General features: G+C 44.5%; 1 protein-coding gene across 1 annotated transcript; it reads right to left on the bottom strand.

Annotated features, from left to right (window-relative positions):
* Positions 1 to 6,745: 6,745 nt before the first annotated feature.
* On the bottom strand, positions 6,746 to 7,174 carry LOC119567657 (histone H2A-beta, sperm-like). The gene has a single exon (XM_037914441.1). It carries the CDS (start codon positions 7,172 to 7,174, stop codon positions 6,746 to 6,748), a length of 429 nt encoding a protein of 142 aa, XP_037770369.1.
* Positions 7,175 to 12,042: the final 4,868 nt, after the last annotated feature.

Here is a 12,042-nt window from a genome sequence, read left to right as displayed (position 1 = left end):
CCCTTCTCCCCTTATTCTCTCTCTTATACCAGCCTATGAGGGGAAGGGAAGGGGACATTTCCCTATGGAGAATTGCTGTCGACGGAAGTGGCCAAATGCTTGGCCACTTTCTTTGGCATCACCCGCCTCAGGGCAGATTGTAGCTCTTTCGAGCCAATGGTGCAGCAGCCGCTGTTCTTCCTGTGGCACTCAGCTGCCGAGGACACCTTGTTGTAGACCTTCCTCACATAGGAAATCATCGCTCCCTTGGCCTTGGCTGACATGGGCACCTTGTCCCGATGCAGCTGCTTTAGCATCTTAGACACGTACAAATCATACGGGCGCTTCAGCCCCCGGCCTCGCCTCACCTGCCTCACTGCAGGTTTGTGCTTCATCTTCCTCCCTCCCTTGAGCGGCAGCTTCTTCCGCTTTATCTGTGGCTTCCTACACTTGGCCTTCCTTCTCTGGGGCTTCATTTTCCTCTGGCCTCTTTTCTTCCGTCTCTGAGTAGCCACCATTGTGCTGTTCTGCTCCTCGTCTCACTTCCTCACCTCACCATCTGCGAATGCTGTGAGCCTCCCCTCACCGGTGCCCTTATATAATTGCCGGCATTCAAATGAGGGGTCACTTCTGAGCCCTGTGATTGGCTGGCTGGGACAATGCCCTGGCTCGTGACATAGCGGTGGTGCGTGTACCGACTCCAGAGCCTCACAATGTGGGACTGTGAGCCATTCCCTCCCTCATGGAAATGAAAGGGATCATAATACCCCACCTGCTCGTTGACACTTGGGCAGAACAAGTTGGAAAATTGGAAAGACATGGTGATTTTATGGGGTTATAATGGACTCCTGCTGCCCCTTATCAGTTTATTAATCACTTATTAATCACAGTTATCATTGCATTTATTATTTATTTCAATGGATTCACTCATCATTCATTTACATTATATATTTTTTCTGTGGCTCTAATTGCCTTAACAAACACTTAAGGGACTATGCCAGCTTTTTAGGATTCTTATGAACAGTGTTATATGCTGTTAACTAAAAGAGGGCCTGTCTCGCCACATGAAACACAAAAAGACTTTTCCCTTACCCCAGTCAAAACTGGAGCTGTGACACAGTGTGGGGGGGTGACAGAACCGTAGGGAGGGTGAATCATTTGGGGGCAGTTTTGTGTACTGGATTATACAGGAGGTCAGATTAGATGATCCCAATGGTCCCTTCTGGCTTTGGAATCCATTGGTACATCTACACACAAAAAAAAATAGCCCACAGCAGCAAGTCTCAGAGCCCAGATCCGCTGACTTGGGCTAAAAATAACAGTATAGACATTCGGGCTCAGGCTGGAGCCCAGTCTCTGAAACCCAGCAAGGAAGGAGGGTCTCTGAGTTTGGGCTGCAACCCGAGTCAGTTTGCCTACACTGCTATTTTTAGCCCTGCAGCATGAGCTCAAGTCAGTTGACCCAAGCTAACTCAAGTCAGTTGGCTCTGAGACTCACTGCCATGGGTCTTTTCTGCTGTGTAGACATAACCTATGAATTTATAATGGGCCCAGAAGGAGAACTGTATAAATGTCTGAATGATGAAGAAAATGTGCCCACCTGATTGCTCTCTGTGTACATTTACGCATAGTTCTAAAAAAGGAAAACTCAGATGTTGAGACTATGAGCTATCTGGGGCTGCAGTATCAGTCAGGAAGCTGTTTCTCAACTCCATTCCTCCTTGTTTTCCCAGGCAGGGATTTTCAAAGGAACCTAAAGGAGTTAGGTGCCTAGATCCCTCTGATTTTCAATGAGAGTTGGGTGCCTAACACCCTTACCCCCAATTCATTGGCTAGTCAAGAAAGAACATAATTAGATATTTGAGATTTCTTGTATTAGCCTCTGTCAGGGAGAGGATCCCTGACTAGATGGAGCTCCAGTCAGATCCAGGGTTGCAGTTCCCGGATGAAAGTCAACCGTCCTAAACTCAAACCATGCCAGGTGCTGTTGATAACAAGAAGGGAACACCAGGAGGAGCTTGAGAGGGTGCGTAACTCTTACTACTAAAAGGGTGATGGCCTCCCTGTTGCCATGGTTCTAAAAACGCAAAGCTCTTGGTAACTATTACTCTTGGTGAGGTGGTGGCAAGAAATAAATCAATGGAGACACATCCGTCCGACCGATAGATGGTTTGCCCAAAGAGTACACTACAAGAGCCCTTTCACTTTATTTAGTCTGAAGCATTTACACACATCTGCAACTGGTTAGTAAAACACTCAAAAAATCAATAATTACTGAAGTCTGGAGCAGTCTTCAAGTGGTACAACAACAACCGTCCAATTGGCCAGTCTTTCAGTTGCCTTTGGGGACCATATGATGTGTCCATGAACTGTTCCTGAAAAATCCCCATACTTTCTCTCTTATTAATTTCGGTTACTGTAACAGTAATATATCAATTAAAAAAAACTTGTTAAGCAAACAATTTCAAAGTTTAAGCAAGACGTCTCCTCAAACCATTAAATAGACAGATTTTTTTTGCAGAGTCCACATCTTGAGGGCCCTGACAAACACATCCCAACTGTTTGGATGGTGCCAAATTGGTGTGGCCATACTGAATGAATGGTGAGAGCATAACTTGACACAACTTAAATATGGCTGAATGGCTGCAAAGGAACCTGGGAGCAGGCTCCCTTTAAGAAGCAAGTTTAATAAAGAACTGGCAAAGTCTGCGTGTACGATCGATATGGAACCTATTGGTCAGCAAATATGGGCCCATGCAAAAATAAATATCACATGTATAAAGTTCCAGCATGGAGCACAGGTCAACCTGGTTATAGTGACCTTACAGCAGGAATGTCACACAGAGAGCCAGAGTGAATGATTGATGAGTGAGTCGACGTGGGGTGATCTTCGTTGGCTACCACCCCTCCTAAAAATACTATTTAGGTAAAAATTAGTAACCACACACCCACTGGGCATGCTTTTAAGCCATGACTCCTTTGAGGACATGTGACTCCTTTGAAGTGTAACCCTTCTGCCAGGCCAAGTTGATACCGGCAAGGGCCGGGTTCAGTACACAGGGGTTCCCTCTCATCAAAGCAAATGCAAAACTGGCTGGAGCCCCCACCCAGTGACCTGGGAAAATCTTACACACCCCCTGGGCGCCTCAAAGAGGCAATACTTCCCCTCTCGCAAGCACAGAGTCTCAGTGTAGCAGAGAATCTTTAATAACATGAGGTAAACAACATCAGCATTAAATTGGGGAAACACCACAACTAGTGTTCATTAACCAAACCATGAGCAAAGACCCACCCCAGCAAATTGGGCCACATCCTTTCCCTCGGGTTCTTGAGTCCAGCAATCCACAAATCACCCAAAGTCCAAAAAGTCCAGCCCCAGAGTTCAAAAGTTCATCTGCATAGTGTTACTCCCCAGTCTGGCTAAAATGTGCCTGTGTGGGGGGGAAAGAGGTAAGCGGCACCTTACATGTCCTGAAGCTGACTGCCCGACAGGGCTCTGCTCCACCGTCTTACAAACTGTTCCGCTCCACCATGACCGGCTCCACTCTGCACAGCTCACCATCTCACGAACACTCCGCCAGCCTATCCACGAACAGCACCACTGCACTCTTCCAGCTCCCCACTACTTGACACAGTGCTCAGTGATTTCAGCTCATAGTAGTGGGAGCCTTAGTGCTGGTGCACCATAAGGCCAAAGTGAACTCAGCACACTACCTGTAGCAAGACTCTTAATAGACCCAAAATTAGCTCTGACATTCCACAGTGGAGAGAGACAGAGGTGCAATTGTGTTTCAGGCCCTCAGAAAGGGGCCCACACCACCAGGTACGTACTAACTAACCAATCAATCAATCACTCAAGTCACAGAGTTTTGGAACCCATGTCCCTTGCCTAGCGAGTGCTGCTTAGTTGATGGTGAGTCCCTCCATCATAACAAAAGGCCAAGTACAGTTCCAAGCACAGTTCCCATAATCAGGGTAATAACAATTTATTCTTCCCGCCCCAATAACAGAGACACTGGGGATCCCACAACAGCCAAAGTGACCATTTGGGCAGTTACGGCCTCATTCTAGGAGGGGTGGGTGTGCCTATGCAAATGAGATCAGCCCCTGAAGTTCTTTTCCACAACTTGCCACACCTCACCACCAGATGTCAGGGTGGAGCTCATCCTGACTCTGCTTACATCAGAAAAAGAGTATAAAGATCAAGCAAATTAAATTACTGTTGGGATTCCTTAATTGACATGTAAAGAAGCAACACTGCTAGACAGAGTAGCCAAAACTCTGCTCCGTGGGCTCGAGTAGGACTGTGAACCAGAGGGGTCTCAAGGCAACTGAGGCCTTGCTTCGGGGGAATCCGAGACAGACCAGAGGGCTGAGAAGAACAGACAAGGAGAGAAGAAGCTGTCTGTAAAATTGGTAACCACCTTCTCTGTTTGCCAAGCAGGAAATACATGAGGCTAGCGCAGGGCCTGTTTGTGTATGTTTGTGAAAGAGAGGCTCGTTCAGAGGAATGTATAGCTCTTAATATATTGCTCTTAAAGTCTAACATAGGAGTTATGTGCTTGATATAACCCTTTACCGCTTGTGTAATTCCTTCTCAATAAACTGCTGTATATTGAAAATAATTGCTGTGGACCTTTTTCACTGGTATGACAATAATCTGCTCCACTGGGAGTCAGTAAAGATCCATTTCAGGGATGGGCAGATATAGATAAGCTCCCTGAAACCCACACCCCTGAGAGATATGGCTATGCCATCCTACCCCCGGGTCTAGACAGCGTTATGTCAATGGAAGAATTCTTCCTAGCTACTGCCTCTTGGGAAGTGGATTAACTACAGTGACAGGAGAACCCCTCCCATTTTTGTAGTGAGTATCTACACTGAAGCACTACTGCACTGCAGCTATGCTGCTGTAGCATTTTAAGTGTAGACATAACCCTAAATCAGCCACTTTGCCATACAGTTTGTCTTTGGACTGTCCTCATGTAATGGGGGATCAGCAGACAAAAGGTCCCCCATCCCCCTCCGGAATGCAAAGCTTCAAAGGCTGAAGCAGTAGGTAGGAGTTTGCAATCCCCTTCTCCCATATACTTCCTAGGAATTCCACTTCACATGTATTGTACCAAAAGATCATTTATGCCCGCTACATTCGTCAACGTCGTCATTCAAAGCTCACAACACTTCCCCAAGATTGCTTTAATCTGGTCTTCCTTCTAAAGAAGTTCCATGCAATCCCACAATAGCACAGAAACATTTACTTTCTTAATACACTAAACTCCTAAAATACTTGAACTTAATTCAATCAGGTTTGTCCAGGATACTGCCGGATATTGCCATAACTGTCAAGCTTACTACTTCAGGAAGGCCCACTGACTTCCAAGGGATTAATTCATGGGAGTAAGCACTTGGTAGTAAGCATTTGCAGGATCAGCACTGGACCCCTAGACTGGTTACAATTTTAAATTGAGAGGAGGGATATTATGTTTTCATGTATTTCCATATAGTTATAAGGTTATTTATCAGCAGCAGCAGCAGCATTGGACTACCAACATGAGGTTACACAGTATGCTGAGCATCTGAACAGGGCTGTGTTTTACAAATAATATTAATAATAATTTATTCTATAATTATTTTGGGGTAGTCATGGTGATCTTTGTGAGAATAATTTAATTTTTTTAAACTGTCACACAAACCATTCTATCCTGTAGATTTATCATTATATTTCTGCAATTACCATCTTTGAGTTTAAATGCATTTTAATAACTAAATTATTTATTAATTATTATTATTATAGTAGCATCTAGCGATTCCAACCAGGATTGGAGCCCCATGACTTGATACATTTCATTCCTTTTGAAGCATTATTATCAGAGGGGATGCACTGGGGGGAGAGCGGGGCCAAGGTCCCCCCCCCAGATTTGCCGCTTGACTTGGACTGAGCATGCTCACACGGACTGGGCATGCTCAGTAACACTGCTGAAGCCGGCTGCCCTCACTTTTCAGAAGCTGGGAATAGGCAACAGGGGATGGATCATTTGACCATTATCTGTTCTGTTCATCCCTCTGAAGGACCTGGCAATGGCCACTGTCAGAAGACAAGATACTTGGTAGATGGACCTTTGGTCTGACCCAGTATGGCCATCCTTATGTTCTTATGGACAGTGAGTTTGAGTGCATCAATTTTTGGATGCCCAGCTTTGGACACTGTAAAGAGACCTGATTTTCAGGAATCGGCTGCTCAGCACTCTCCTGGAATTCAAGCTCATTTAGGATATCTCAAACTGTGCAACCAAAACCTACAGCACTGAAAAACACTGGTCACTTTTGAAAATTTAGCCCACAGCCTCTCTCTTATTTTTGTATCTGGATTTACTACTCCCCTAGGGAGTTTGTTCTCCCGGTCTTCACCAAGAACTTGATCCAAAGCAGCTCCACGGCCTAGAAAAATGGACTTAATGTTCAGACAATTGGAGAAATACCTGCAGAATAATAAATCTATGATAACCACTTCTAACGGTCTTCTTAAGCCATTCTGAGCATGTCTATTTTTATTAAATGCTTATATTATATCTATCAAGGCTTTCATATCACAGTATCTGTGCAGCTTCCTAAATTCCTGAGTTACCCCTTACAACCTTAGCTGAACAACAGAGAAAAGGAATTCACAAAGTCAGATAGGGCACTTTAACCTCTTTTATTACATCACAGTTGATGGGTGGGAAAAGTGATTAGCAATCAAGTCGATTCCGTCCCTTTTGTTCAGTCCTCACTCAGCAGGAATGGGAGGTGGAACAGTCCTTCTCCTGGAGGATTTCCTGTCCTTGGTTTTCTTGGGTTGGAAAAGCAGAGACTTGCTGTTGGCTGCATCCCCGCGCTGATAGTTGGTGACCCTACCCAGCAGCTTGTTGAGCTCAAAATCATTTCGGATAGCGAGTTTCAGGTGCCATGGGGAAATCTGATGCCTATTGTGGTGCTTGGTGATGGAGCCAGCCCTATCCACAATGTTGAAGATCAGGTATTCAAGAACTGCAGACACATAAACCAAGGCTTTGGCTCCAATTCCCTTTGCAAAGTTTCCTCTGCAGAGCATCCTATCCATGTGGCTAACAGGGAACAGCATCCCAGTCCTGGATAAATAGGACACCTTGGCCTTGAAGTGCTTGGAGGTCTCACCTGAATTCATACTCTCACTCATGTCACCAGCTGACAGTGTTCAAGCAATTTGCTTGGTTGGTCTTTCTGGCCTTTCTTTTCCTGTGTTACTTTCTTAGCTTTCTAGCCTGGTCTGATGAAGTCTGGCTTGCCTTGGCTTGGCTCAGCTTATCAAGCGGAACTAGGAACTAACCTTGCCAGCCCCCTGGCCCTTTGAAAACCTTGGCAGAAGGGGAAAAAACCAACACACCTCACTTTCTGATTGATTGGATGCTAACCAATGGAAAGCTACATCCTTTCCCAGCAAAAACAAGTGTGATATGTCATCAGTTCTGTGACATCATGCCCTCTGGCAGTCCTTTTCAGATGTGATTTTTAGCCAATCACAGCTGCTCTTAGAGAAGCTCAATTATAAAATTATTTTAATTTCCCATAGTAATGATCCTTCTTTAAGCTTTTGAAATTATGAAATGCACAAGATGCCCCTTTCCGTCATCAACTATTCCCTTCCCTGAAAAGAAACAGCAGAAGCACCAGCTTCAGTCTCCCCTGATCTCCCAAAACCAGAGCACCCTGAACTGACTTCTCCTCTTAAAACCTCCCTCAAACAACCAGGGTTCCAAGCCAATCCTACTACCCTCAAAAGACAACAATACATGTTTGTTCACAGTCTAGATGATGGCTTTGGGATGTATGGCCATTGGGAAGCATTCATGGATAGAGGACTGTTCTCTCGGGATGGACTTCACCTGAGTAAGGAGGGCACAACTAATCAAGAGAGCTTTAAACTAGGAATTCGCGGGAGATGATTGGGAGATGTCCAGGTAATCTCCACGCCAGATTTTCTCTTTGAGAGGGAAGAAAAAGAAGTAAGAAAGGATACAGCCGTGGGTAGGAGAATGGAAATAAGGAGGAAGGGCAGTGTACCTACCAATCTAATAGGTAATATTGGTGGTAGAATGTCTGTGCCCAACCAGGTAAAGAATGTGAGCGAAGCCAAACAGCAAAAATTAAGATGTTTTTACACTAATGCGAGGAGCCTAGGTAACGAAATCAAGGAACAAGAGCTACTGGTGCAGGAAGTGAAACCAGATATTATAGGGATAACAGAAACATGGTGGAATAGTAGTCATGACTGGAGTACGGGTATTGAAGGGTATGTGCTGTTTAGGAAAAACAGAAATAAAGGCAAAGGTGGTGGAGTAGCATTGTATATCAATGATGAAGTAGACTGTAAAGAAATAAGAAGTGATAGAATAGATAAGACAGAGTCTGTCTGGGCAAAAATCACATTGGGGAAGAAAGCTACTAGAGCCTTCCCTGGGATAGTGCTTGGGGTGTGCTATAGACCACCGGGATCCGATTTGGATATGGATAGAGACCTCTTTAATGTTTTTAAAAGAAGTAAATACTAATGAGAATTGTGTGATCATGGGAGACTTTAACTTCCCAGATATAGACTGGAGGACAAGTGCTAGTAATAATAATAGGGCTTAGATTTTCCTGGATGCGATAGCTGATGGATTCCTTCACCAAATAGTTGCTGAACTGACAAGAGAGGATGCCATTTTAGATTTGGTTTTGGTGAGCAGTGAGGACCTCATAGAAGAAATGGTTGTAGGGGACAACCTTGGTTCAAGTGATCATGAGCTAATTCAGTTCAAACTAAATGGAAGGATAAACAAAAATAGATCTGTGACTAGGGTTTTTGATTTCAAAAATGCTAACTTTAAAAAATTAAGGAAATTTGTTAGGGAAGTGGATTGGACTGAAAAACTTGTGGATCTAAAGGTGGAGGAGGCCTGGAGTTACTTCAAGTCAAAGTTGCAGAAACTATCAGAAGCCTGCATCCCAAGAAAGGGGAAAAAATTCATAGGCAGGAGTTGTAGACCAAGCTGGATGAGCAAGCATCTCAGAGAGGTGATTAAGAAAAAGTAGAAAGCCTACAAGGAGTGGAAGATGGGAGGGATTAGCAAGGAAAGTTACCTTACTGAGGTCAGAACATGTAGGGATAAAGTGAGAAAGGCCAAAAGTCATGTAGAGTTGGAACTTGCAAAGGGAATTAAAAGCAATAGTAAAAGGTTCTGTAGCCATATAAATAACAAGAAAACAAAGAAAGAAGAAGTGGGACCGCTTAACACTGAGGATGGAGTGGAGATTAAGGATAATCTAGGCATGGCCCAATATCTAAACAAATACTTTGCCTCAGTCTTTAATGAGGCTAATGAGAATCTTAGGGATAATAGTACGACGACAAATGGGAATGAGGATATGGAGGTAGATATTACCACATCCAAGGTAGAAGCCAAACTCCAACAGCTTAATGGGACTAAATTGGGGGGCCCGGATAATCTTCATCCAAGAATATTAAAGGAACTGGCATATGAAATTGCAAGCCCGTTAGCAAAAATTTTTAATCAATCTCAGGGGTTGTACCGTATGACTGGAGAATTACTAACATCATTCCTATTTTTAAGAAAGGTAAAAAAAGCGATCCGGGTAACTACAGGCCTGTTAGTTTGACATCTGTAGTATGCAAGGTCTTGGAAAAAATTTTGAAGGAGAAAGTAGTTACGGACATTGAGGTCAATGGTAATTGGGACAAAATACAACATGGCTTTACAGAAAGTAGATTGTGTCAAACCAACCCAATCTCCTTCTTTGAAAAGGTAACAGATTTTTTAAACAAAGGGAACTCAGTGGATCTAATTTACCTAGATTTCAGTAAGGCATTTGATATGGTTCTACCTGGAGAATTATTAGCTAAATTGGAAAAGATGGGGATCAATATGAAAACTGAAAGGTGGATAAGGAACTGGTTAAAGGGGAGACTACAGTAGGTCACACTGAAAGGTGAACTGTCAGACTGGAAGGAGGTTATTAGTGGAGTTCCTCAGGGATCAGTTTTGGGACCAATCTTATTTAATCTTTTTATTACTGACCTTGTCACAAAATGTGGAAATGTGCTAATAAAGTTTGTGGATGACACAAAGCTGGGAGGTATTGCCAATACAGAGAAGGACCAGGATATCATACAGGAAGATCTGGATGACTTTGTAAACTGGAGTAATAGTAATAGGATGAAATTTAATAGTGAAAAGTGCAAGGTTATGCATTTAGGGCTTAATAAGAATGTCTGTTATAAACTGGGGGTGCATCACTTGGAAATAACAAAGGAGGAGAAGGACCTCTATTGGTTCATCTGAGGATGACTATGAGCTGCTAATCTGATATGGCTGTGAAAAAAGCTAATGCGGTCTTGGGATGCATCAGGCGAGGTATTTCCAGTAGAGATAAGGAGGTGTTAGTACCGTTATACCTGTGGTTCTCAAACTAAGGGCACTGCTTGTTCAGGGAAAGCCCCTGGCGGGCCGGGCCAGTTTGTTTACCTGCCACATCCCGAGGTTCGGCCAATCGCGGCTCCCACTGGCTGCGGTTCGCTGCTCCAGGCCAATGGGGGCTGCGGGAAGCAGCGCGGGCCAAGGGATGTGCTGGCCGCCTTCCTGCAGCACTCATTGGGCTGGAGCGGCGAACCGCAGCCAGTGGGAGCCGCGATCAGCTGAACCTGCGGACACAGCAGGTAAACAAACCGGCCCGGCCCGCCAGGGGCTTTCCCTGAATAAGCGGTGCCCCTAGTTTGAGAATCACTGTGTTATACAAGGCACTGGTGAGACCTCATCCGGAATATTGTGTGCAGTTCTGGTCTCCCATGTTTAAGAAGGACGAATTCAAACTGGAACAGGTACAGAGAAGGGCTACTAGGATGATCCGAGGAATGGAAAACCTGTCTTATGAAAGGAGACTCAAAGAGCTTGGCTTGTTTAGCCTAACTAAAAGAAGGCTGAAAGGAGATATGATTGCTACCTATAAATATATCAGAGGGATAAATACCACAAGGGAGAAGAATTATTTAAGCTCAGTACCAATGTGGACACAAGAACAAATGGATATAAACTGGCCATCAGAAAGTTTAGATTTGAAATTAGATGAAGGTTTCTAACCATTAGAGGAGTGAAGTTCTGGAACAGCCTTCCAAGGGAAGCAGTAGGGGCAAAAGACATATCTGGCTTCAAGACAAAGCTTGATAAGTTTATGGAGGAAAGGATATGATGGGCTAGCCTAATTTTGGCAATTAACTGATCTTCGACTATTAGTGGTAGATATGCCCAATTGGCCTATAATGGGATGTTAGATGGGGTGGGATCTGAGTTAGTACAGAGAATTCTTTCCTGGGTGTCTGGCTGGTGACAGACACATGTTTGCCCACATGTTTAGGGTTTAGCTGATTGCCATATTTGGGGTCAGGAAGGAATTTTCCCCCAGGGTAGATTGGAAGAGGCCCTGGAGGTTTTTCGCCTTCCTCTGCAGCGTGGGGCATGGGTCACTTGCTGGAGGATTCTCTGCACCTTGAAGTCTTCAAACCACGATTTGAGGACTTCAATAGTTCAGACATCAGTTAGGGGTTTGTTACAGGAGTTGGGGGTGAGATTCTGTGGCCTGCGTTGTGCAGGGGGTCAGACTAGATGATCGTAATGGTCCCTTCTGACCATAAAATGTATCATCCAATTACAGGATTGGAGCCTTAGGCTTTGTCTACACTAGAAAAGGTTTGCTAACATAACTGTCCTGGCAGACCCTCCTAGTGTAAACACAGCTTATACTGGCATGGTGCTTTTGCTTGCTACACCAGAAGAATTGTTCTAGCATAGACAAGGCCTAAGCTACATCTGCACTTTGAGAGTAGACATACTCAGAGAGAGCCATTTATGCATGCCTACTCTGTACAGAAGGATTGGTGACAGTGAGCGGGGGATAGCTGTCTCTTCTGCACCACCCCTTCCAGGGACCTCACTGAGGCTTCTCTGAAGGTCAAAGGGTCAGGCTCCTGAAAAGGACATGGAAACCAAAACC

The sequence above is a fragment of the Chelonia mydas genome, chromosome 14 (assembly GCF_015237465.2).
Source record: "Chelonia mydas isolate rCheMyd1 chromosome 14, rCheMyd1.pri.v2, whole genome shotgun sequence".
NCBI lineage: Eukaryota > Metazoa > Chordata > Testudines > Cheloniidae > Chelonia > Chelonia mydas.
Note: the sequence above shows the minus strand (reverse complement) of the source record. Positions and strands in the feature narration are given on the sequence as shown.

Bases quoted from the DNA above. Each gene is read 5' to 3' on its own strand.
- LOC119567657 (XM_037914441.1), bottom strand. From the start codon at position 7,174: ATGAGTGAGAGTATGAATTCAGGTGAGACCTCCAAGCACTTCAAGGCC.